Source organism: Nomascus leucogenys, chromosome 3 (genome assembly GCF_006542625.1).
Source record: "Nomascus leucogenys isolate Asia chromosome 3, Asia_NLE_v1, whole genome shotgun sequence".
Lineage (NCBI taxonomy): Eukaryota > Metazoa > Chordata > Mammalia > Primates > Hylobatidae > Nomascus > Nomascus leucogenys.
The window spans coordinates 116,428,291-116,456,265 of NC_044383.1; the positions used below are offsets into that span (position 1 = coordinate 116,428,291).

General features: G+C 38.2%; 1 protein-coding gene across 1 annotated transcript in view; it reads right to left on the minus strand.

Moving 5' to 3' along the window:
* Positions 1 to 27,975, minus strand: part of SAMD3 (sterile alpha motif domain containing 3) — a 236,331-nt gene that overhangs the window by 67,122 nt on the left and 141,234 nt on the right. Inside the window, exons 3-6 of the mRNA XM_003255697.3 lie at positions 11,565 to 11,684; positions 5,175 to 5,220; positions 3,817 to 3,916; positions 2,959 to 3,148 (exon numbers count right to left, since the gene is read on the minus strand). Of these exons, the coding sequence (XP_003255745.1) occupies positions 2,959 to 3,148; positions 3,817 to 3,895 (269 nt within the window). The 5' untranslated portion in view covers positions 3,896 to 3,916; positions 5,175 to 5,220; positions 11,565 to 11,684. The remainder of the gene's footprint in view (positions 1 to 2,958; positions 3,149 to 3,816; positions 3,917 to 5,174; positions 5,221 to 11,564; positions 11,685 to 27,975) is intronic.

Consider the following 27,975-nt stretch of genomic DNA (forward strand, 5'->3'; position numbering starts at 1 on the left):
CCTCTGCCTCCCAGGTTCAAGCAATTCTCCTGCCTCAGCCTCCCGGGTAGCCGGGATTACAGGCACCCACCACCAGGCCTGGCTAATTTTTGTATTTTTAGTAGAGGTGGGGTTTCACCATGTTGGTCAGGCTGGTCTCAAACTCCTGACCTCAAGTGATCTGCCTGCCTTGGCCTCCCAAAGTGCTGGCATTACAGGCATAACCCACCACGCCGAGCTGCCAATCAGAAAAATTTAAAATCTGCCTGTGACCTGGAAGCCCCAGCTTTGAGTTGTCCTGCCCTTCCAGTTCAAACCAATGTAAATCTTACACTGATTGATGTCTTATGTCTCCCTAAAATGTATAAAAGCAAGCTGTACCTGACTACATTGGGCACATGTCATCAGGACCTCCTGAAGCTGTGTCATGGATGGATTCTTAGCCTTGGCAAAATAAACTTTCTAAATTGATTGAGACCTGTCTCAGAGACTTTTGGGTTCACACAGGCAACCACTAGCCATTAAAGGAAATCTGTACTCAAATGGAAACCTATCGGCTATCTCAGATCTAGAATGCCATCACAGACTCTTTAGAAGGGACCTAAAGTATCACTTACTCTACCTACTTCATTTTACAGTTGAAGAAGCTAAACCTAAAAGGGGTCAGACAAATCTCCAAGGCTCGATGAGGGGCTAATATCATAACAGGAGGTTAAAATCAGGTGTCTTGATAGCTAGCTTCAGGGTTCTTCTGTACACCAAGTTTCCTATCTTTTTTAAACACTCTCTAATGGGCTTTAATTAAACAGCATATTCTCATGCCTCTTTCTACTATCATTCTCATTTGATGATTGTCAAGTGACAACATATAATAAATATATTTGACAATAAACAAATATGACCAACAAGAATTTTAATCAAATATAAAGCAATAAGTATTCTCTTCTCACATGCAATTGTAATTCTGCACCAGAATAATTTAATCTAAATACAAGATAAACAAATCCCTAAGGTGAGTCAGCTGCTTATGGGTACAGTGCAAACTCCCCACTTACAAATCCCCAGACAAACAGTAGTCCCAGTCTTGGCCATGTTTGAAACTAGTCAACCCAGTTAACAAAGTTTCATACTTAACACAGGACTGTCTTAGTCTAGGAGAAAAAGGACACATTTGCTCAAAGACTGTGATACTCCTAACATCAGTGTGAATTAAAGAGGAGGTAAGTACCATATTACTTTTCACAATGTACGGATGAAGAAACGAGAATGCCAACATTTAATATAATCAATCCAAGTCAGTAGTAGAACCAGGAAGGAAGCCCAGGTTTCCTGGCAGTCCAGCCAGTTCTCTTTTACTTGAGAACATTATAAACTGATGTGCAGTGGAAACAAGACTGCCTGTTTTCTTCTAAGCTGTGCCTAAGGCAATTTCAAGATTCCACTCAATGGAAGGGAACTTCCAGCTCAAAAGTCCTACTTATCCCAAAATGCAAGGAAATTACTTTGATCTCTCTTTCAGGTTCCTACCCTTCCTTTGCTGGGAAGGAGTAAAAGCTTGCAATGGGAACTTCATTAAAAGTTACATGTTCAAGAGTGTCCTCTTTTACATAGATGTGCCAAAACAATGTTTAGAAATCCTTCAAATAAATCGGTTAGGGGCCGGGTGAAGCAGCTCTTGCCTGTAATCCCAGCGCTTTAGAAGGCTGAGGTGGGAGGATGGCTTGAGGCCAGGAGTTGGAGACCAGCCTGGGCAACATAGTGAAACCACCATTTGTTTAAAAAATAAAAATAAAAATTAAAATAAGTTAGCCAGGCATGGTGTTGAGTGCCTGTAATCCCAACTACTTGGGAGGCGGAAGCAGGAGGATTGCTTGAGCCCAGGAATTCGAAGCTGCAGTGAGCTATGATCCTGCCACAGCACTCCAGCCTGGGGGTCAGACTGAGACCCATCTCTAAAAAAAACAAAAAGCTTTTTTTAAAAAAAATCCATTAGTAGAATTTCCATTCCAGCTCTATACCATCCCTTCAAGGCTACTTATTCCCCTTCATGTCCCAAATATTCAAATATTCTAGAAATAAACTTGCTTATGTCAGGTCTCTACCATTGTATTACTTATCAAGGAGAAAGAGAAATCTCTATTATTACCACTCTAATCTCAAAAAATTAAAGACATAGAATAGATTTTATCAATCATCAAAATCTTTAAAATTTATTTAATCTTAGAAACCCTTCAAAAAAATCTTGAAAATGGAAAAATCAAATCAAAATGGCCGAAATGATCCCAGGGCATAGAAGGATGTGTAAAATGAAATTTTTAATCTTATAAATCCTGTTATCATTTCTTTTCATTGCAGAAGTCAGTGATTAAAAAACAAACAAAACCGTCCCCAAACTTCAGAGCTTTTATCTGCCACCACTAATTTTTCTACATAATTTTTTGGGGTGTTTCATAGTGTTCATTATTATAAGGGCACTCTTAAAAAATTAGAAAACTCATGTGATAATAACGTGTTTAGCAAATTACATCGTAAAGGCATCTAGAGAAGAGTATAAATTCATTAAGAAATCCTGGGAAAATAAACAAATAGATTAATAAATAAATAGTTTTGGGAAAAGCAAAGAAGCAATCAAGATGCCTTTCCCAAACCCTGATTTTAAAACCAGAGCTTCAGGATCCCCTTTCTCCTTGTGTTACATATCTATTTCACCTGCTTGTTCCACAGCATTTTATATAGAAACTTCTTTCTAATAGGACTTCCCTGATGATTGAAATCAGTGTTTAAAAAATGGTGAATAAAAACGTTTCTTGATTCTTAAAATTTTACAGTGTCCTTTTTTCAAATATTAGAAATACTGTACATACAATCTAGCTGAAAACGGTCACAGTTTTCAAAGGGCTTTAAACCCAAACGTCATGCTGTAGCCATCATTGGGAAAGCTTGGGGAAAAAAAATAAGGCCATTTATGAACATACTCACTCTTGAGCTGCTTCTGTTTGCATGACCAGGGTGGCCTCTTTGGGGTTTTCTGGGGACTTCAGTCCTTGAGTGTTCTGCTTGTATTTTTTAATTAAATCCATCAGAACAGCCTGGTGACCAATTTTCTTTACCAGTTGCTGAACCATCCGATCATTAAGTGCAAGAAGAGCGGCCCCACTTACTTCTTCCTCTGGGAAAAAGAAAAAAAAATTAGTTTCTACATGACTTTCCGGCAAAACACAGGCATTCTGAAGAGGCAAAATAACCTCTAGTGATAAAAGGATCATCTAAACTTGTCCCCTGCCATTATCAATTTATCTAGATTTTTGACAAAGATAGAACTCCAATGTTGCATAATTCCAAATGAACGCCTGCTCCTAAGAAAGTACCAGAACATGGAATCACAATAAAAACTTATTATTTCCACATTAACACCCTTCTCATTCTAATTCTAACTGGTATTGTTTTTATAAGGAAAAAAAATCTTAGGAAATTATCCTTCGTAATAGCTCCTAGCCGGTATTCAACCTTATAAACCCAACACTACACAAAATACATACTGTATTACTTAAGAACAAAAGCAGTATTAAATGCATATATCAAATATGTATTTTAAGTGACCCGTAAGACTTTATTTTATTTGAGTTCTTGAAATATTATATTCTCTTGTGGATGTTAGTTTCAAGTGGAAACTCTGCTACAGTCCATAAAGAAATGAAAAGTTCTCTACTGCAGCAGCCCCACATCCACATTTACATGCACACAGACATTTGGCAACAAAAGTAATTTTCAGTAACAGAGGACATCAGAATATCTAGGCTGCTCAATTAAAATTTTTGGAAAGCATAAACAACTCACCTTGAAATCTATGAACTAGCTCTCCTAAATTTTTCTCCACCAACCAACTGCAGACCTGCTCAACTGACCAGGTTTCCATTGCTGTCTCCTGTAAATACACCTGTAGAGCAAAAGGTCAGAGAATTCTCCAGCTTTTCTGATTGGGCCTTAATGTTTTTTTAACAGTCAGCCCCTTCCTTTGCTAGACTCCTTTATACTCTCAATGTTAAGCTTTTTAAAAATTACTATTTTTACAATGTACATTTAAAAATTGCTAACAAAACACACACTCACTTTAAAAATAAGACCTGATTTAAACCTATTTCCTAGTATCTCATTTCTCAAATTTCTTCACCTTCTCCTCCTTTTTTTCCACAGGCATCCCTAAGCTTTACTAACAGACAGCCAGAGACATACAATGGTACCCAATCCTGTACCATTAACACCCAGGTTTCTTCACAAAGAAAAGAAAGGTGTGAAATTCACCACTACCAGGCTCCTCAGGAAGTGGTTGACATTTACAGAAGGAGTGGGCAGGGGAGGAAGGGAGGAAGGATCAGATAAAAGCCTGACAGAGATACTTAGTAAACCAAGACTGGTTAACCCCTTGCTTCACCTAGCTAGGAGAAGGAGATTGTAACTTACTGTTTCTCATTGTTTTCCTTTAGCAAGAAGAGGAAGTAGGACCCAAATTTCTCAGGAGAATCTGAATGTTTCTGTCCTTCCTTCCAATACAATTCTTATATATCCCTCTGAGTTCTAGAACTTTATTGGACACTGTTATGATTGGTAAGATAACTAGGATAAACTACCACACTGATTGAAAACTTTTTACTTAATTGGGCAGATTCAAAATTGGAAAATAATTATTTATGTTAATAATTATTGTGAAAGAAGCATAGGCAAAGTTTGCAAGATATATTCTTTAACTATTTCAGTTATTTTTGCATGCCACTTGTCTCCAACCAGTTAGAAAACTTAAAACTATTTCCCTAAGGACGCTTATTCCTTGTTTTTGTAATTCAATCCAAAGGACCTCTGATGGACTTGGAGACTGGGTGGGGTGGAGCGGGGGGGACTGAAATAAATTTAAAACGTTTTAACCTTTTATCTTTACTTGGCAATTTCAAATCTCAATCTAAATGATATAGATTTACTTGTACGTTAAGATACTGACTATTCTATAAAGACCAAGGAAAAAGCTACTCTTGGAGAAATGGAATCATAAGGAAGATTAAAATGGTTATTACTCATGAATTTAAATTTTATTGATGGAAGTTTTAAATGGAACTATTGTTGTATTTTTCATTTTTGTATATTTAAATAAGTTAGTTACCAACATCATAGTTAGAATAGTGGAAAAGGGGAAGTGTGTTTACCTTACATATGTGACAAGCTGGAACGATAGTCTTCAAGAATCATTTCCTAGAAAACAGGTAGACTTCAAAGTATTAAGCCCCATAATCATAAGTATTCACAAACACCAACTTGAAAAATTGAAAACAAGGGTTAAATATAGAAGAACATCTTACTGAATTTCAGCAGTGGATTTAATTTGCTATGACAAACAGTAGCCATAGAACTCCTCCCCTAGGCTAAGCAGCAATAGCAGGGTGTGAAAAGTCATTATTTGCGAGACTCTGGTGTAAATTAAAAATCACACCTTTCTGTCACACTTCTGGCTTCCTTGTGAAGATTAGGACTTAGGGAAAAAATAGAAAATAAAGAAAAAATAAAACAATTCTCTAAACACGAAGATAAAAAGGTATGCAGAGCAGAAGATACTGCCTTGTAGTCATCGATGGATAAAAGGAAATTTGAAAATAAAATGAGTACTTGGAAATGATCATGTATTTTTAAATTTGCAGATTTTTACCACAATTCTACTTCTGGGAAAAACAAAACAGGTTAAATTATAACATCATACAAACATAATAAAATAAAAAAGCATATAGTTTTTGCCTAGTAGCTTTTCTGGAGAGTTAATAAAACAATATCACTGGCTAGACAATGTAACATCTTTGAGTAGTAACTTTACAACTTCTTCTCACATAAATAACGGATAAATTATTTATGATCTTCTATACCATGAAGGCATAAACTATATATCAAATGAGAAAAGATATATCTGGTAGCTTTATTCTGAGCTTCAGAAACATCTGAAAATATTTCAAAATGTGAAGGCAAGCATTATCTCTAAATAGTTGAAGACACAATAATTTTTAAGAAGAATTAATAATACATTATGTATGAATGCTCCTGCTAAACCATTCTCATTATTTGATTGAATTATAAATCAAGAAAATAAATTTGTATTAAATATTAAAGGGCTTCATCTAACTAAAGCCAAGAAGAGGTAAGACTTCAGCTAAAGCAGCCTAAATATGGGCAAGCTTTATTTAATAAATTTGTTAAAACTGCAAAGGAAGATAATAGGGTCACCTGCTGTGAACGTGATTTATAATCTTCAAGGGACAATCTAACATCTAAAACATCATATAAAACATACAAAACATTCAATCACAAAAGAGCACTTTTTAAGAAAATATGAAAACTTTTTGTCATCTTTCTTTCTATTTGCATTTTTAGCTTTATTCCTCTGAAGTCCAAAAGCTCAGACAACAAAAGATTCCTAAAAGTTTTGCTGGCGGCATATGACCTCTCCTGGATCAATACCTCATTCTGCCCTGAGAAAAAGTATCTCCTACCGTGGCTGAACTTGAAGGGACAAACCATTTATCACAAATCAGTTCCAGGCCAGGAGTGTAAAAAAGAAGGAAAATTGAGGTACAAAAATAAGGATGTGGCTGTCACATCATACAACGTCTGGGCAATTCTCTTGGGTAGCAGCCTCGCTACCATGGGAGGTGATAATGTTGTAGGACTCTGTCTTTAGTTCAGCTAAGAGCTGGGTTCTTATCACATGGCCATGAAATATTAGGCTCACAGACACTTTGAAGGGTCAGAAAAATGGAATTTATTGGGCAAAAAGGAAAAAAAGGGGAAACAGTGGCTCTCAGCAGAGCGAGAGTCCTGCTAGTATATGCTTCTCGCCTCACAGATTGAATTCCAAGTTCCCACACCAGAACAAGAGGGGCCAGTTCCTCCTCGCTGCAAACCGCAGGAACTTCCCTGGCTCCACCCCATTCTCTCAGTGTGCAGGCTGTCGGAGGTTCTCCGGGGACCTCTTTATACTCAGGTGTCTCAATAGCAAGCAGCATGGTGTTCCAATGGAACATAACATCTTATCCACTATGGCCTGATGATATTCTTCCAAACATCACCAGACCACATGAAATAAAAACTGAAATATTCAACTCAAATACTTTGCCTATGTTAGTCACCAAGATGTTTACTGCCTAGATAGATAGCCCAAAGTGGGGTGGATGATGATACACTAAAGAAGTTAGAAGCCTTACTAAGAAGATAAGATACACAGATAAGCAGAATATGATATATAGCCAATTATGGTGGATGCTTTAGAAAGCACTCTGGGGCTGGATTTTCCCACAGTGTCCTGGAAGTGAATGGATCTTGATTTAGAATCTAAATAATGGACATAGGTTAGATAGCAAAGAAGCTGGAGAAAGCAGGATCAATATAATGAACTCAAAGTAAAAAACCAGAAATAAACGAGTCATGTTTTGGAACCTCAGGGAGGACCATGCTGCCTGGAATAGGAACCACATGGTAGGCAACCACAGGAGACAGGGTCTGAAGACCGCAGAAAGGCTTAGAATGTTAAGAGTTTATGAGACAGGGTCTGAAGATCGCAGAAAGGCTTAGAATGTTAAGAGTTTATGAGACAGGGTCTGAAGACCGCAGAAAGGCTTAGAATGTTAAGAGTTTATGAGACAGGGTCTGAAGACCGCAGAAAGGCTTAGAATGTTAAGAGTTTATGAGACAGGGTCTGAAGATCGCAGAAAGGCTTAGAATGTTAAGAGTTTATGAGACAGGGTCTGAAGACCGCAGAAAGGCTTAGAATGTTAAGAGTTTATAGATATGCTTAAGCTTGGGAGAGTCACTGAACTGAGAGTATGTTCCATGCTTTGGAAAGATTATGTAGGCAGCTGAGTCGAATAAATGACAGAAAAGCATTCTTTCTTGAAGCAAATTGTGTATGAGATGGAAGGGCTTAGCCTTTACTAAACATCCATATGTGCACCAGTTTTCCTTCGTTTTAGGAAACATAGATATTTAATCTTTTAAACATTTAAGGAACAAAACTATTAATTTTTTTTCATACATCATGGTCTGAAAAGGAATGACATCTACAAAGCTAGCAGACACCAAGCAGGTGAAACACACCAAAAGGGGCTGTCTCTATCTATTATGCTAAACCATATGAAACAGCCATTTTTTTAAATTATAAGGATTTATTTTTATTTTATTTTTTTTACATTTTATTTCCATACATTATTGGGGAACAGGTGGTGTTTGGTTACCTGTGTAAGTTCTTTAGTGGTGATTTGTGAGATTTTGGTGCACACATCACTGGAGCAGTATTCATTGCACCCAATTTGTAGTCTTTTATCCCTCACCCTTTTCCCCACCTTTTCCCAAGTCCCCAAAGTCCATTGTGTCATTCCTATGCCTTTTCATCCTCAAAGCTTAGCTCCCACTTATGAGTGAGAACATATGATATTTGGTTTTCCATTCCTGAGTTACTTCACTTAGAATAATAACCTCCAGTCTCATCCAGGTCACTGCAAATGCCATTAATTCATTCCTTTTTATGGTTGAGTAGTATTCTATCATATATATACCACAGTTTCTTTATCCACTTGTTGATTGATGGGGTTTGGGGTTGGTTCCACGTTTTTGCAATTGAGAATGTGCTGAAACAGCCATTTTTGTACATACAAGAATTCAAGATCAGTAATTTCCTATGGCTTAAGTTATTAAAATCTTACTTTTATAAAAATTAGTGTCTCCATTGGTTCTTTTTATCTAGCAAGACTTATCAGAGTTGTCTGTAATTCACAACACCTCCAATAAATTTGAAGGAAAAAGTGGTGAGCACAGTCATAGTAACTTAAATTTCATATTTTTACATTTTTTTCTTTTTCTTTTTTTTTTGAGATGGAGTCTCGCTCTGTCACCCAGGCTGGAGTGCAGTGGTGCAATCTCGGCTCATTGCAACCTCCACCTCCCGGATTCAAACCATTCTTTTGCCTCAGCCTCCTGAGTAGCTGGGATTACAGGTGCGTGCCACCATGCCAGGCTAATTTTTGTATATTTAGTAGAAACGGGGTTTCACCATATTGGCCAGGTGGATCTCGAACTGCTGACCTTGTGATCCACCCGCCTCGGCCCCCCAAAGTGCTGGGATTACAGGCGTGAGCCACTAGCCCGGACAATTTTTACATTTTCAAAGAAACTAAAGAGCCACTTATCTGGGAGGTTTAGTTAAATTAATGAACAAAAATAGCAATGAGCCAGAGTCCCAGAACTTTGGAACTTTTGAGTCACAAATACCCTGGTGTTTTGGCCTTTGAGTCAAACTTATGGTTTATCCCTGCTTCTGCCTCGTTGACAGCCAAAGCTTATGGTTCAGCAACACAGATTACAATCCTCGGGGTTTTTGCCAGAGATGGTAACTGTGAACTGTGCTATTGAATTTTATCAAAAGCTGGATGTGTGACTGAGAAGTCTTGATAGTTTGAAGATGTCATTTCCCTCAGAATTAATTTATAATTTCCAATTAATATTCATATGTGGTTATATGTGTTACTTACTACGAGGCTAGTTTTCATGTGGAAGAATAAATAGGTAAAAAGAATGAAAAATGCTTAACAAAAGGACTTGCACTTCCAGATGTTAAAAAGTGTTATACTACTAACAGCATGGTACTGGAGGAAAAGAGAACAGATATTGAAACAGAATAGAAACTTAGAAACAGAAATATTCATATGGAAGTACTGAAAACATCTTTCTTTTTTTTTGTTTGACAGTCTCGCTCTGTCGCCCAGGCTGGAGTGCAGCGGTGTGATCTCAGCTCACTGCAAGCTCCGCCTCCCGGGTTCACGCCATTCTCCTGCCTCAGCCTCCTGAGTAGGTGGGACTACAGGCGCCCGCCATCAAACCTGGCTAATTTTTTTGTGTTTTTAGTAGAGACGGGGTTTCACCATGTTAGCCAGGATGGTCTCGATCTCCTGACCTTGTGATCCGCCGGCCTTGGCCTCCCAAAGTGCTGGGATTACAGGCATGAGCCACCACACCCAGCCAGTGAAAAGATCTTTAAAATTGGTGACAAAGAAGGGATTACTCAATATATTTTGTTGGGATAAAGCCTCATAACACCTACACGATAAATTCCTCAGATAAGTTAAATATATAAATATGAAAAATTAAAAAGAGCTTAAAATAATCTAAGATTACATAATAAAAATAAAATATTGATAGATTTGCCTAAAAAAGAAAAACGCATGTGTACACATATATATTAGACCCTTGAACGACACAGGGGTTGGGATGCTGACTCCGCTATGCAGTTGAAAATTTGCATGTAACTTTTGACTACCCCCAAACTTAACTACTAATAGCCTACTATTGATCAGAATCTTAACTGATAACATAGACAATTAACACGTATTTTGTATGTTATATGTATTATATACATTACTGTTACAATAAAATGAGCTAGAGAAAAGAAAATGTTATTAAGCAAATAACAAGGAAGAGAAAACATATTTACTATTTATTATATGGAAGTGGATCATCGTAAAGATCTTCATACTGGTCCTCTCGCAGTGAGTAGGCTGAGGAGGAGGAGGAGGAAGAGGAGAGTTGGTCTTGCTGTCTCAGGGGTGGCAGAGGCAGAAGAAAATCTGCATGTAAGTGGACCTGAGAGGTTCCAACACATGTTGTTCAAGGGTCAACTCTATAATCCATAAAACCAATAAAAATTAATACACCAATAGAAAAAAATAGGAATGGGTAACTCTTGAACAAAATTTTAAACCAGTATCTGAAAAATCTACATTATTTGTAATAAAAATAATTAACTACCATCTTCATTTATTCCATTGGAAAAGGTGAAAATTAGCAAGAGTGTAAGGTCAAATGTTCTCTTACACACTGCTAAGGGGAGAATAAAGTGGCACAACTTGCCCTGTCATATTATTCCCATTTTATAATTGAAAGTCCTGGAGTTTACAGGGTAACTCGCCTAAGGTTCCTTTGCTTGTAAAGGTAAAAGTGATTTGAATCCAATCTATCCAACTTTAAAGGGTACTAATGCAAGCCAAAAACATTAAAAATATTTCTACATTCTGACCCCAAAATAGCATTTCTAAGAATGTGCCTAAAGACATTAACATTAACAGAAATGAACACAAAGGTGTGTGCCATAGCAATGGTCAGAATAGCAAAGAAATTGGACAGATAAAATTTCCAGCAATAGGAATTGGCCAATGAATTACAGTAATTTATATTTAAAATAAAATACTATGTAGTAATTAAAAATTGTATCTAGAAAAATAACAATGTAGAGAGAAACAGTCATGGATATGGTTAACTGAAAATAGATTTAAAATTTAAATAGTATGATTCTGTTTTGTGGAAAGAATAAAAGTAGAATGAAATGCTTGTTTACACAAAGACTGGGAAAGCATATACTAGAAGACAGAAGTAGCAATCTCTGTTTGGAGGAATTAATGTTTTTTGTTTGTAATCTGCTACTCTTAAATTTTTCTCAATGAAAGAATTTTATCTTAATATCAGAAAAGTTAGAGTTTCATAGAGAAAAGGTAAAAAGTGATATTTACAGATTATTGCTGGAGAAGCTTTTGGTCCATCTCTTCCAGATGAGAAGATCAAAGGAGAGAGCACCCCTCTTTCCCGGGCAAATCTGATCAGTGGATGTGGTTCTGGTTACTTTGTTTTATCTGAAAAATGGAAGATATCACTTACAAATCTGGAATCTTCATTTCTCTTGAAAAATCAAAAGTTCTGGTGATACTGGGTTCATGTTTCTGAACGGCAGCAACTGAGTAGTGGCTGCCCCATTGAAGGACAGCAAGACTGGGAGCCTCACAGTACACAGGAAGCATAAGGTAAGTTTGAAACAGGATGGATCTCAGACAGCTAACGTTTGTACCTCTCAAAGGAAGAAGATTCTGACAAGTGTGACAAATACCCATGTATGTACATATATGTTCACAATAATATATCTTTGACTACATTTAATTCTTCCTTAGTTACCTTTTTTAAGCTCCTAGAAGAAATAACACTAACCAGAAAAAAAATCTGCTATATCAATCTTAAGGCAGATATAATAATAATGTATTAGAATTTAGATATTGAATTCAAAGTCAAGGACTCAAAGCTTTGTATCTCAGAAGGTCCTAGTGTCTTGAGGCTTCATTTTCTTTGTAGCTGCACCATTGAACTAAAATGCACAAACCTTTATTTAGCAGAGACATTGGCTGAATGTAATTCCTGTTACATAGCTCAGTGTGGACGTGATAGTGCAGGTGATAGTTGCACGTTTTATAGCTCTGAGTGGTGGCAAGAACGTACCTTATTAAAATATTACAGCTATTAAACTATTTTTTTGGAGCTACTCATTTGTTAGAACATGTGAAAGGTGATTTCTGTATCCACCTATATTGCTCAGCTGGTGGAGTCAAGCTGGGCTCTCTTAATCTGTTATGCTAAGAGCTGGTCTGACTTTGTAGACCTCTTCAGGAAGAAGAGGACACAAGGTAATGGATCTTCTTCATGCAGTGTGACTCAGAGTGAAACTTGGAAACGCCCTCGCAGGGCGTGAGATGGGTGTGACTCGCTTCTTCTGTGCCCTGCAGCTCAAACCCCTAGAGGGAGCATGCAGACGGACAGGTCACAGGGAGCGTGGGCTCCGAACCCATGGCAGCACCTAGGGTTGAGTGTTTACAGCTCCCGAAGCCCCGGTGGGAATGTGTTACAGTGCACCCTTTCAGCTTAGCCATCCGCAGGTGGCTTGTGTTAATCAGCTCAATTAGATCCTCTGCCTTATCGCAAGGACAGAGGGCTTTCTGTATCCCAAGGTTCTTGCCTTAATGTACCAGAAAAATTGAATCACATGTGGGCTTGGAGAATGAGTGCATGGTTTTATCGAATGGTGGAAGGAGATGGACGGGATCTCTCAGCAGATGGATGGAATCCACAAGGGGGATGGAATGGGAAGGTGGTCTTCGCCTGGAGTCAGGCCGCTCAGTGGCCTGACTCTCCTCCAACTGTCCCCAGCCACATTCCATGTGGTCCACATCGTACTGCTGTTGATGGCCTGCCAGAGTCTGTCAGTGTGTTCTGCCAGTGTGTTCCTCTTGACGTCCAGCCGCTTGTGTCTGTGCCCACTAGGGTCTCAGGGTTTTTATAGGCACAGGATGGGGGTGTGGCGGGCCAGGGTGCTCTTGGAAAATGCAACATTTGGGCGTAAAAACAGGAGTGCCTGTCCTCACTTACGTCCATGGGTACAGGCCCGAGGGTGGAGCCCTAGTCAGGGACCCCACTCTTCTCTACCCAGCACTTTCCTGCCCGCCTCCCGTATCAAAAGCACAGATGGGAGGCGTGGAGACAAAAAAAGGCATAGGACCCTGTGTTTCTCATGAGTGACAAATGCTCATGCTTCTGCCAGCCCTAGGTTCATGTGAGGACAGGCCAGAATGTTCAAACTTTTGTTGATACAAAAGCACTCTATTTATTTATTTATTATTAGTATTATTACTATTAATTTTTTTTTTTGCGATGGAGTCTCCCTCTGTCACCCAGGCTGGAGTGCAGTGGCACGATCTCAGCTCACTGCAACTTCCACCTCCTGGGTTTAAGCGATTCTCCTGCTTCAGCCTCCTGAGTAGCTGGGACTACAAGCACGTGCCACCACGCCCAGCTAAGTTTTTGTATTTTTAGTAGAGACAGGGTTTCACTGTGTTAGCCAGGATGGTCTCGATCTCCTGACCTCATGATCCATCCACTTCGGCCTCCCAAAGTGCTGGGATTACAAGTGTGAGTCACCACGCCCAGCCCAAAGCACTCTTTTTAGAGTTGGCCCAAAAGGTAAAATTCATACCAATTGGTAGGCTATAGTCCATTATTCAATATGAGTCTGTGTTTGAATTTGTGTGTATGTGTGTGTGTTGTGTGTGTGTGTGTTAGAGATAAACAGAGACAGAGAGCAGTACTGAGCAAGAGAGTGAATGAGCCTGGGGAAGAATGTAGGGAGGATAGGAAAAGGTTATGTGAATGGTAACAAGTAAAAAATAATGTTACCAAAACACCAGGGGTTCAGTCTAGGTCCTGCTATTTGCTGCACAGAAAGCCGATGACTGAGACAACGAGTATTGCCAAGGAAGAAGGCTTTAATCAGGTGCTGCAGTCCAGGAGATGGGAGCTCAGTCTCAAATCCATCTTCCTAATCAACTAAAATTAGAGGTTTATAAAGCAGGGAAGAAATGTTAACTATGTATGGGAAAACAGGAATGTGGAAGGGGTAAGGGAGCAATTACGATGAATGAGAGGCTGGTATCTCATTGTCTGGATCTGGTGAGTTTCAAGCTTTAAAACCAGAAGGGTTAATTTCTATGTTTATTAAGAAAAACTGCCTATGGGACTACTGGATCAGTTTCAGTAAGATAGGCATATTAGAAATAAAGACTGTAAGTATTATAATAATATATAGCTTTCCTCTTTAGATTGTTCCATGGTAAACTTATTTTTAAAATCCTTACATTTCAATCTTAACTGTTGCCTACTCACTTCTACCATTCTTTGATTACATTTGGGAACAAATGTGGCACACCAATATAAAGGTAAGAGTAGTTGGAAGAAGAGGAAAAAAATTTATTCACATATTAGGTCATCCAAAAAGCTTAAGATATGAGAAAAGTCAGTATTTCTATAACCAGGCCAAAAACTAACTTGTCATTTCAAACTCCTTGGCATTTGGAAGCTTGAAAAATGCTTGCCTGGGCACTTATTCCTGGTAAAGTGCTAAGGAGAGACACCTAAGGAAATTGAGGGGTCAGCCTGATGTTGGCTTAATCCTGGCTCCATTGTCTTCTGATCATATCACCCTTCTTATCTAATTGATTTGATCACTTGTTGAGTTATCTCATCCAGTTGTTCTCTTCCTGGTACAGTATCCACTGTTGCAGAAGTATCTGCAGTAATTCAGGACAGCACCGGTTTTCCCAGGAAGGGGTATTAGTGAAGCTGTCATTCTACTTTTCTGGAGGGCCTGATGGGCAGACTGGAGCTTGAGGTGTTACTGAAGGGTGCAGAGGTTGCTGCTGATCCCCTGTGTTTCTCTCTGTTGAACTCAGAATTCAGAATTTTATTTTTAAAAATGTATTTTCCAACTTACCTAATATAAGAGCAAGGGGTGTACTTCACGAAAATATTGATTCCTAAACCCTTTCTTAGAAGATTCTGATTCAGGTGGGTGGAGTGAGTTCCTAATAGTATTTCTAATCATTACCATTGATTCTTATGATCAGCCAAGTTTGAGGAGCAATTGAAAGATTTATTATGATTTATTTCCAATGTACAGAGCCCTATAGGTCAAAGTTCGCACACCATCCCCAAATGTCATTATACACAAATTATACCTTTGAGAAATTTGTATAACACTTTATAAAAATAATTATGAGGGGCCGGGCGTGGTGGCTCACGCCAGTAATCCCAGCACTTTGGGAGGCCGAGGCGGGCGGATCACCTGAGGTCAGGAGTTCAAGACCAGCCTGGTCAACATGGTGAAACCCCGTCTCTACTAAAAATAAACTGGGCATGGTGGCCGGCGCCTATAATCCTAGCTACTGTCAGTGTAGCTTTTCTGTAGGCAGGAGAATCGCTTGAACCTGGGAAGCGGAGGTTGCAGTGAGCTGAGATCACGCCATTGCATTCCAGCCTGGGCGATAAGAGCGAAACTCCGTCTCAAAAAAAAAAAATTATTTACATCACTGAAATTAAAGTAGTAACATTGTGTTTACAAGGATTTTTCATAAAGCTAAGGATGTACAATAAATACAGTAATCTGATATTTTTTACATTTAAATAAATTGCGCAAAAATATACATAATGTAAAGTTTACCATCTTCACCCTTTTTGAGGTTACAATTCAGTGACAATAAGTATATTCACATTATTGTGCAACCATCACTATTATCCATTTCCAGAACATTTTCATCATCCCCAAAATGAAACTCTGTACCCATGGAACAATAACTCCCATATTCACCCTGCAGCCCTAGTCCCTGGTAACCATTATTTTGCTTTCTATCTCCATGAATTTGACTATTTTAGGTATGCCATATAAGTGGAATTATACAATATTTGTTTTTTTGTATCTGGATTATTTCTCTCAGTATAATGTTTTCAAGGTTCATTCATGTTGTAGCTTCTGTGAGAATCGCCTTCATTTTTAAGGCTGAGTAATATTCCATTTGATGTATATACCACGTTTTGTTTATCCATTCACTTGACAGTGGACATTTGGGCTTTTCCCATCTTTTGACTATTTTGCATAATGCTGATATGAACACAGGGGTGTGCAAATAGCTGCACAAGTCTCTGCTTTTGTGGTCTGCTTTTGACAGTTCAAAAAATCAGAGGAATCTTGCCAGGCATGGTGGCTCATGCCTGTAATCCCAGAACTTTGGGAGGCCAAGGTGGGTGGATTGCTTGAGGCCAGGAGTTCAAGGCCAGCCTGGCCAACATGGTGAAACCTCATCTCTACCAGAAATACAAACATTAGCCAGGCATGGTGGCATGTGCCTATAGTTCCAGCTACTTGGGAGGCTGAGGCAGGAGAATCGCTTGAGCCTGGTAGGCAGAGGTTGCAGTGAGCCAAGATTGTGCCACCACACTCCAGCCTGTGTGACAAAAGCAAAACTCCATCTCAAAAAAAAAAAAAGAAAAGAAAAGAAAAGAAAAATCAAAGGAATCATTCGACGTCGTCTGATTTCCTGCTGCATCATTAGCAGACACGGAGACCTATGTGGATCTTCCACACCTGGTAAAATCCTCTCATTTCCTAAATGGAAACAAGAGAATTTCAGAAAAGCCAAGTGATTTGCCCAAGGATGCATAGCTAATTGAATAAGGATACCCTTTTTAAAAAAAATCAGGTCCAGCAAAGCAAGTAAAACTAGTTACACTTAAGGATATCAGCCTATAAGGTATTTTCATCCTGATATAAACCAGAAGCCCATGCATGATGACAATTGTGTGTTTCCATCCTTGTATTCCCTGTGCTGAGCATTATAATATGATATACATGTTGTATATACAAAGCCAGATGGATATCTTAACAAAGAGTTCACAACACCAGCATCTCAGCACAGTGGTGATGTCCAGTCTGTTTACAGGTTGTGAGAACTCTGTTGTTCTTTTTGCTACAGCTAGAGCTTCTTCCAGGTGTCCAGAGGCTTCAAGCAGCCTCACTTGTTTAACCCATTGTGCATTAAAAATTGTTTTTTTTCTGCATGCCATGATGAACCTGAAAGTTCAAAAACTGCAGGGCTGGGCTAACAAAATGGAATTTGGGAGAACCGGAAATGGATGGGCACAGGAATGGTTCGATTCTTACCTCTGGCTGCAAGTTAATCTCCAGGGGAGCTTAAAAAAAGCTGATATCCATCTTCTATATCAGTCCAATTACATGAGCATTTCAAGAGGGTGGATCATAGGTATTTTTTAAAGCTCTCCTCTGTGATTCCAATGTGCAGTCAGGGCTGGGAGCCGTGGGCGTTAAGCAAGGCAGAAAGGAAAGCAGACGTCCAGAAATAAGGAAAGATGTTTTCACGCATGTTCCTCCTTCTTGAGTCTTCTCTTCAACTGCATGCAATGGACTCAACATGGACCCTGATGGAAGCCTGCATGTGGGAGCTGTAAGCAGACAGTACTGGGCAGAGGGATTTCTACATGTGTCTGGGATCATTCCCAAGCCCACATTCCTTCTTCCTCACTGCCACCTCTCTCCCAAGTGGGCTCTGGGCTCCTTGCCATTGGGGAGGAACAGGGCAGTTTGGAAACAATAAATTATAACAGGTGTTCCTGGTTTTTATAAACAAAAGCTTGAGCCTTAAGGGAAATTTAGTTGCTTCCCAGGCTTAGAGAGTGTGTTCTGGTGAAACATAACGACAGGAGGACTTCCCTAGACTGGAGAGAGAGTCCTCTGAGAGAGAAGGACCTTGACCTTCCTTCTTGGTAGCACTGCCGAGAAGACAGCAATGCCCAAGAAAGCAATGCTGTGCTGTGAGTTTGCACAAATGGGAGCCCCAGAGGCCTTGAGCAATTTCTTGTGCCCAAGCATGGCCCAGATGTAGTAGTGAGCCTCTGGTCCTGAGGACTGTGTTGACAGGGACAGTGGATATTTTGACAGAAAACTACGTGTCCGACGACCAAAGGCAAGATTCCTCACTAGAGCACCCATTCATTCCCAATGCCTTAGCAGCGCCCATGTTGTAGAGTTCATGACACAGCCCTAGGAAGTAAGAGTGGGGGATCCCCAGGAAGAACTGAGGTTGCTTATCTTTCTCCTTACCCTGGTGGAAGTGGGGCTCAGAGCTATGAATTTAGTATTCATGGGAATATAAATTCCCATGAAACAGTGGAAGCTTCATGTCTTGTGCTCCTGAGCTATTGGACTGAGATTTATACCTGTGTGTTGACACTTTCTTAAACAGTGAGGTAAGTCATAAGCTATTAAGAGAAACTAGAGGCGACTAAACATGAATTAGGTGCACCATAACATCATGTTATGCTTCCATTATGACATTTGTCACCTAGGAATAAAATTAATTACAGACCTGTGTTTTCCCCCCATTAGACTTTATGTTATTTGAGAGCAAGGGCTGTTTCCTATCCAACTTTGTATTTTTAGCGCTGTGTGCTACGTTTGGCACAAAGGAATCCATCAATTCATGATGAGTAAATGAACTGCATAGGGAGGAGCTAGGAGGGGAAGGAAGCTCAAAGCAAAAGAGAGTCAGCAAACCTCACTACAGCGACCAGTTTTAATGGCTGTCAAACAGATAACTACAGATTCTGAAATATAGGTAAGTTTCACAGCTGGAGAAACTATTTTTCTCTAGTCATAAATCATAAAACAATTACCTGCTCATACAAATACTATAAAATGTTTTACAGCAAATTGTGATGTACAGTATTATATCTTATGTAATATAATTTGTGGTGCAGAACAGGTCTGACGATAAAATGGTTAAAGAAAATAACACAGATTTATTTGCAGAGTGCCCTTAAGAGTTCCTGAACACTGAAGCCATTACTTCGAGCCTATCAGGAGAACGGTATTATGTTGGAACTCTTTGCACCTAGAGGGTTTGCATCACAATCCAAAGTATATAATATGAATGTTCAGCAGGCTGGGAAACCCAGCAGTAACAGCTGGGCAGGGAGACTTCGTTGTGCTGTTCAATTCATGCCCAGAACATGATGGTCTGCTGTCCTTAAAGGTAAGGCTAGGTTTGTTCGCCTCTTCGTCTTCTTCTTTTTTTTTTTTTTTTTTTTTGAGACAGAGTCTTGCTCTGTCTCCCAGGCTGGAGTGCAATGGTGCAATCTCAGCTCACTGAAACCTCTGCCTCCTGGGTTCAAGCGATTCTCCTGCCTCAGCCTCCCGAGTAGCTGGGATTACAGGCACCCGCCACCACGCCCAGCACGTTTTTGTACTTTTTAGTAGAGACGGGTTTCACTATGTTGGCCAGGCTGGTCTTGAACTCCTGACCTCAGGTGATCCACCTGCCTCGGCCTCCCAGAGTGCTGGGATTACAGGCACGAGTCACCACGACTGGCCTCTTCGCTTCTTCTGTGCACAATCCTTGGACCTTTCCTGTTTAGCTTGGCACAGAGTGGTTCCTCAATAAATATTTGTTGAATAAATTGAATGAGCAAACATATTCAGACCTGCTTACAGAACTCTTATTAACATCTTGTCGTCAAGATAAAGAAATATGGGTTGGTTGCTAAGACACTAAGGAAGAGTTAAAATTGGTTGAATACTCACACCTGAAAAGTTCTGAGGCAGCTACGTTTCACTTGGGGGAAGAGTCTCAGTGTCTTGCCCCTCAGTTTAGCCTTTAGTCATGTTCTGTTCAACAGCGCAATTAATGACTTAAATAAGAAAATAAAGATTTCAAAGACCTTAAAAATTGTGTGCATGGGTGCAACATATTTTTATTTTAATTATGATAATAGAAATAACATTATCATGATAGGAAATGTGGAAATATATAAGGAAAAATATTTAAATCTTATAACATATTTTAATACAGTTAAGATAATGCACAGTTTATTTTTAAATTTATATTTATTTCGTACTTCTGTCATTTTGCCTGATATAAAAATTTTTTCCCACATTATTCAACTTTCTAAAATGTAATTTTTAGGCAAGGCACAGTGGCTCACACCTGTAATGCCAGTTCTTTGGGAGGCTGAGGCGGGCAGATCTCTTAAGGTCAGGAGTTTGTGACTAGTCTGGCCAACGTGGTGAAACCCTGCCTCTACTAAAAATACAAAACTTAGCCAGGCGTGGCGATGGGTGCCTGTAATCCCAGCTACTGGGGAGGCTGAGGCAGGAGATCCACTTGAACCTCGGAGGCGGAGGTTGCCGTGAGCCAAGATTGTGCCATGGCACTACAGCCTGGGCGACAAGAGTGAAACTGCATCTCAAAAATAAATAAATAAATAAAGTAATTTTTAATGATAGCATTTCAATTTGCAGAAGTATAAATTAATTAGACATCCCTTTTAAATGTTGGGTGTTTAAATTGTTTCTCTGTGTGTGTATATGTGTGTTATTAAAAACAATGCTATGCTGGTCCCCTTTTTTCATATGTGGCTCATAGGTATTTCAAGGATTATTTCCTTGAGCGATCAGGAATATTCAGTCAAAAGGTATGAACAATAATAGTTTGGATTTTTTTTCCAAACTGTTTTCTTGAAGGAACATTCCAAAAATGATCCTAAATAGCATAAACTAGCAGTGAACAGTAGAACTCTCTGTTTTGATGGAAGTGTTCTATATCTGCATTAGTCAGTTTTGTAGCTCCCCATGGTTATTGAGCATTTGAAATGTCAGTAATATGACTGGGGATACAAATTTTAATTTTATTTAATTTTAATTAATTTAAATTCAAGTGGCCACATGTGGCTACTGTAGTAGACATTACAGATAGACAGTTCCTGTATCGATAGTGACCCAGGAACTTGTCAGCGTCCACCCACAGCCTCACAGGCCTAGCCAATACAGTGTAGGAAAGGCCTTTGTCCACTGTCTGGGGAATTCCATTGCAACTAGAGGCCATGCTGCCCAGGATAGGCTGGAAATGGAACAGTCTTACAACAGACTGATTGGTGTTTAAAAGACCCCAATGGATTGGGCAAGGCCATTACAGATTTTTCAGAGGCACAACTTCTACTTCAGACTTCGAGAGTTCCCAAGCAGGATCGAGTTCAGTTACCAGTGTTAATGGGCCAATTAATTCACTCTTTACAGGCTGTCTTACTATCCTGTTTCATTTTTCTGCTCCTTTCCTAGTATTTATTTGCACCCAAGGTCTCTCAGGATCCACTTCTTGAAAAACCAAAATTAAGAGTGCTACTCATTCCAAAAATATATCTACCTGTCAGCACAATTTGAAACACTATGTTCTGAGAGTATACAGTTTATGAGTTCAAGTGATGGAGTCAAAAAAATAATGTTTATATGTTGGTTTTCCGCCTTTCTGGATGTATGACTTTGGACAAGTTACATAACCTAAACCTCCTTTTCCTCATCTGTGAAAAGAAAGATCATAACTGTACCTGGTTCATAAAACTGAGGCATCACAAAAAAACAATTAGCAAATGCTAGCACTTAGCATTTATTGCCACTTTATTATTTCTTTTACCAATGGTATGGCATGAAAGGGGCATTTGATACTATTTGCTAAGATAACCAATATTTTTAATGAAAAAATTACAATATTTTTCAAGATGCTTTTTGAAGGAACTGGCCAGTGGGAAGATAAAGAGAGCATTTCAGAGATGTGGTACAAGCTTCCGGTCATTTGCTGCGTGACACAAGCTGAGATTACTGTGCCAAGCTTCTGATTGGCAGAGACAGGGCTGGCTGTCCTTCAGGAAGGACAGCACAATGAGTTTTCCAAACTTCAAAGTCTGAGGGCACCAACTGCAAGTTCAGGGGTCTCCAGGGCTACCCTCACTTCTGGCTAGCTGGGTGGCTACAAATTTGTGGATTTCCATGACCACCCTAGGTCCAGTAATTCACTAGAAAGACTCACAGAACTCATTTAAGTGCTGTACTTATGATTACAGTTATTATTATACTTTAAGTTCTGGGATACATGTGCAGAATGTGCAGGTCTGTTAAATAGGTATACATGTGCCACAGTGGTTTGCTGCACCCATCTACCCTATTAGACAACTTTTAACTCTCTGCCTTGATTGGTAGTGATCATTGATGCTTTGGATTTCAAACTAAACATGGAAAGGATTTGATTTAAATTTCAGATGAACAGAAGCTTCTTCACACTGTCCTCCCAGCAGTACATCAATGTGAATGAAAAGCAAATGAGGTCATCAAGGATCCCGAGCTGAACGGAGGAAAAAATGTCAAGCATCTGGTTGAGTTTCTATTCAACAGCGATTTCTTAGGAAGGAGTCACTTTAAAAAGCAAGACAGGCTGAAAGGTGTTATTTGTTCTTTGGGGTATGCTGGTTTCTCTTAAATCAAAACCCTGAAATAGAACCATTTGAATTCTATCATCATGGAAGCTTATGGGCTGAATTTATAAGATTAATCTAGTGTTCAAGGTGTAGAAATCAACTTTATTTTAAAAATTAATCTTATGACACATTCTCTCTAATACAAGCTAGTTGCTTTTGCAGTTAAGACCAAATTACTTCCTTTTAAAAAGTGGGGTTTATGGATAATCTTTTCATATACTCTGCAACCTGAATATAGCCCTATACAATGCTGCATATGTCATTTATTACAAGTATCACAATTTGTAGAATGAATTCCCCAGAGAACGAACGCCAGGATAAAAATAAATGCATTTGTCATTTTTGCCGAAATTTTGGTAGAAATTGCCAAACTGCCCTCCATAGGGATTTATCATTTATTTTTCATTGTTATTAGCAACACAGAAGAGTGATTTCTAACTCTCATCCTTCCTTGTCATTCATTGGAAGTTGCCAAACTATGGGATTTTTGTCACTCGTATGTAGTTAGCTGAGGCTTAATTTTTGCTTCTCTTATGTGTAAATTTAATTGTTTCTTCATATGGTCAAAATCCATTTTTATTTATTTATTTATTTGAAACGGTGTTTCACTCTTGTTGCCCAAGCTGGAGTGCAATTATTTATTTTTATATAAAGTACATATTTCTCTATTAGGTTCCTTGACTATTTCTTCTCAATATCAATAAGAGGTTTCTTTCTTTTTTTTTTTTTTTTTTTTGAGACGGAGTCTCGCTCTGTCGCCCAGGCTGGAGTGCAGTGGCGCAATCTTGGCTCACTGCAAGCTCCGCCTCCAGGGTTCACGCCATTCTCCTGCCTCAGCCTCTCCGAGTAGCTGGGACTACAGGCGCCCGCCACTACGCCCGGCTAATTTTTTGTATTTTTAGTAGAGACGGGGTTTCACTGTGGTCTCGATATCCTGACCTCGTGATCCGCCCGCCTCGGCCTCCCAAAGTGCTGGGATTACAAGCGTGAGCCACCGCGCCCGGCCTAAGAGGTTTCTTAAAGAAACTTAATGTTTAATTTATGTTCAACAAATGACACACATGTAAAGGGGACAATATGATACATTTTGACACACACATATATATCCATGAATATATGGCTATCCTTTCATATATATCTATATCTGTATTTTCATAAAATGATTATCATAATCAAGATAATGAACATTTCCATCACCCCAGAAGTTACATGTCCCGGATCACTACCAAATCTGCATAGCAAATTTGACCCAATGTGTAAGATGATGGTTATGCTTGAACACATACAGAGCTCTGTTCAGAGTTCAGCCTACCACTGGTTTCCTGCCCTACAGATAGGAAATGGGGGATCCATGCTCTAATATTCACTTGTCTTGTCAGAAATTGAAAACTAGTTTTTCTTTACACTCTAATCTTTATACATTTTTTTCTAAACTGTTTGAATACACAATAAACTTTAAAAGGAAATAGAGGGACAGGCACCATGGCTTATGCCAGTAATCCCAGCATTTTGGGAGGATTACTTGAGCCCAGGAGTTCGAGACCAGTCTGGGCAACATAGGGAGACCCTGTTTCTACTAAAATTGAAAATAAATTAGCCAGGCATGGTGGTGTGCACGTGTGGTCCCAGCAACTCAGGAGGCTGAGGTGGGAGGATCGCTTCAGCTTGGGAGGTCAAGGCTGCCGTGAGTGGTGATCATGACACTGCACTCCAGCCTGGGCTACAGAGCATAACTCTGTCTCAAAAAAAAGGAAATAGGGAAATTGTTGTTCTTTAAATTGACAAATTGAATTTATATTTTGACTTTATTAAAGTGATATGAAAACTGCTAAGTTTTTCTCTGATGTAACTTGCTTAAATGTAATCATATTGTCTTCTGGTAGAACTAAATCATATTGTGTGTAGTACTCTCATCATTCAACTCTAACGTAAAACTGTTATTTTTGCAAGTCCTTTTTTACAAACCAATTCCAAGTCTTTGCACTGAGTTTGAAAATAATAATTTTATTCCTTACTGCGCTTGAGCATTGTAGTGAGTTTTGAATTTAATAGTGGCTTCTTCAATGATGTAATTTTTCTTTTAAGTTTCTTTCCATGGATTGGAAATCTAGATCATTAAGTATAAGGTCACTGTTATTAGATTGAACACAAAGTATCAGCAGTCAAAAAAACTAAAAGGAAGATTCTCTACCTGGATCATGGCCCGAGGTTTTCAAAACATATAGCTAAAATGACACGCTTTTAGACTCTCAAACTTTAGGTAAAAAGACATTGTGTTGAATCTAAGGCAATTGCTTCCTCAAACGTTAATAATAGAGTAATTGCTTCTCAGTATTCAAAAATGTTTAAGAGACAAGTAAGTATAATATATGGTGTTATGTTCAAATTATGTAGTAGAGGCTAATTTTTTCAATTTGTATTTAAGTATAATGAGAATAACAAGAGTAACATTTACTGAGCAATTTATATGTTCCAAGAACTGTGCAAATGATTTACAGGTATTATATCATTTACTCTGTGTGGTAGCACTATTGTTATGTTCACTCTGTAGATGAGATGTAGAGATGTAGAAAAACACCTTAATAGCTAATAAGGAAAGCTGCTGAGTTTTGAACCTAGAGGTCAAACACCCAATACACATAACCTAAAAAATTATTAAATCATTAGATTTTAATAATAGTTTCAAAATGTTAATAATTAAAGATTAGATATATCTATTACAGATTTCTAAATGAGTGCATTGATTTTATTTCTCCAAGTCTTTGTATACAAATTATTTAGGAATTTTATTTAATAGCAAAACACTTCAAACTATTTAATTTTAAAAGTAATTTTGTGGAAGTTTTGATTAAATATGGTGGATTACACATGTGTGTTATTCTCTGCAAAATAGTCTGTGCTATTTTGTTATACAGCATGAAGTGACAAAGGCAGCAGAAGTCAGACCTCAGGTCTCTTTCCCTGCCCTAAGTAAATTATAGTTAAGAAGAAAGCAAGAAAATGATTGAGTTTTTTTTTTTTTTTTTTTTCGAGATGGAGTCATGCTCTGTCACTTAGGCTGGAGTGCAATGGCATGATCTCAGCTCACTGCAACCCCCGCCTCCTGGGTTGAAGCAATTCTCCTACCTCGGCCTCCTGAGTAGCTGGGATTACAGGCACCCACCACCGTGCCCGGCTAATTTTTGTGTTTTTAGTAGAGATGAGGTTTCACCATGTTGGCCAGGCTGGTCTCAAACTCCTGACCTCATGATGCACCCACCATGGCCTCTCAAAGTGTTGGGATTACAGGTGTGAGCCACCACGCCAGGCCATGATTGACTTTTTACATTACCCAAGTTATCATGGCCAGTTTATATTATGGAATCAGTAGTTCTGGTTACTTATTTCATTAGATGAAAATATTGGTGTTTTGTCATTTGCATTCATCAGTAATTTTAGCCTGTTAAAGTTTTAACTTTTTTTGTTATGTTTTATAATTTTCCTTTTGACTATAGGCTTTTTATTTTGAAAGATTTTTCCCTTGTATCAACTTCATATGGTTACAAACAGGAAACTAACAAAAGATTCAGCCATTTGCATTACATTGCAATCAATAAAATATTGCCCAATTTATCCAACCCTGTTAATAATATAAAACCAACTCAAACTTAATATTTTTGAAAACTCATCATCATTTTTAACTTCATTATAGTTTTATTATAATTAAGGACTACTATGTACTACATTAATTAAAAAATAAAGCTGTGCTGATTTTTTTTAAAAATGTTTTTTCCATCTTCAGCAGTTCAGGAAGAATCTGTTGATTATGAATTGTTGAGGACTGAAAGTCAAGGGGTCTGGGTAGTGAGGCGCTACTATTTTGTTTCACAAGAAATATGTCTCAGTTAATGGTAACTTATTATTAAAATTATTTTTGAACACATATTTTAGTTGTATGCATTACAGCACCCCTCCACTCTATTATGCTCACATAATCCCCTGTATATAATTCTTTCCTAGCTAGTTCTCATATCTCATCTTTTTGCAAAGAACTTGGCATTTTGTACTTGGTACATTTTGAATTGATCTAAATTTCAGAGTTGTCTTGAAATACTTTTACCCAGAACTGCTGCCCAATGACCATTCAAAGGATAGAAATGATAGAGATATATTTTGATAAGGGTCAGATTTTTTTTTTTTTTACTGCTTTAAAATGTCTAATAATTAATTAACAATGGTTGTCATTATTGATTGCTGGATACTTCAAATACATATGCATTTATACTTCACCTTAATCCTTTGAAGCCAATGTTACCATCCTTATTGTATACACAAGGAGAGTGAGGCTCAGGGAGGTGAATACATTACCAACTCAAACTACTAGTAAGTGTCTTAACCAAGATTTCAATCTGATCTAAACAAGGGATTGTGTCTAAAAGTAAATGCAACCTCCAAATTGATTCAGGTGATACTTTAGTTTATTAGTTGTGAGAATTCAGTGATTTTATGTTTGTGATTATTAAAAGGAACGCAGATGTAGGGTATTTAAAAATATTTATTTAGCAAAGTTTCAATTCCAAGTCTAGGAAACATAAAAAAAAGATAAATCCTAAACCCATTTAGCTTTTGTTTTTGCAAATTTAAGTCACAATGAAAATTAATTAGAATTAATTCTCAAAATAGGGGATTAAAATAAAAGAAAAAATAATTAAAGATGCTGAATGTTCTCAATCATCATATTTTTAGTTTGTTTTATAGTTCAAAGTATTCCAAAGTCATACACATTTATAAAAAAACAAATTTTCAGCATTATCAATATTTTATAAAATGAAATTTATTCGGGGATAACTATGTGCACAGAGGCAAAAACCCAATAGTCTTATGACTGGGGATTAATATTTATGTGATCAAAGTTGACAGTTAAGTCAATAATTGATAGTTATTAAAAACAAAAAAATATTGTGGGAAGATAGCAAGTGGATTATTTTATCAACTAATATTATTTTCCTCCCTATAAAAAGTAGCATATGAAGATATTTGGAAATCAAGAATAATTACTGACTTTTAGTTCTATCAAGTCAAGTCTTTAAAATAATATGAGTAAGGAGGAACAATAGCAAGAGATCATGTTTAATTATTTTAAAAAAAGAAAGGGGGCGAGAAAATTGTCTCTTGGCATTTGTGAAGAATGATCAAAAGAAAAGTAAAAGGACAAAAAAAAATACTTGGTCTAGGAAATGCATGGTTCTAAAAAGACCCTAGGAAAGCATATGAGCAAGAGGGGAAACTGAGCCCATGCTGTCCACATGCCCATATGGACATGGTAAACACATTACTGCTTGGCCATATCTGGACCAGGAAGGGATGGAGAAGACAAGGTAGATGGGAGAAATGTTCTTAGTTTCCCAGATTTGTTTGTTTGTTTGTTTTGAGACAGAGTCTCACTCTGTCGCCCAGGCTGGAGTATAGTGGTGC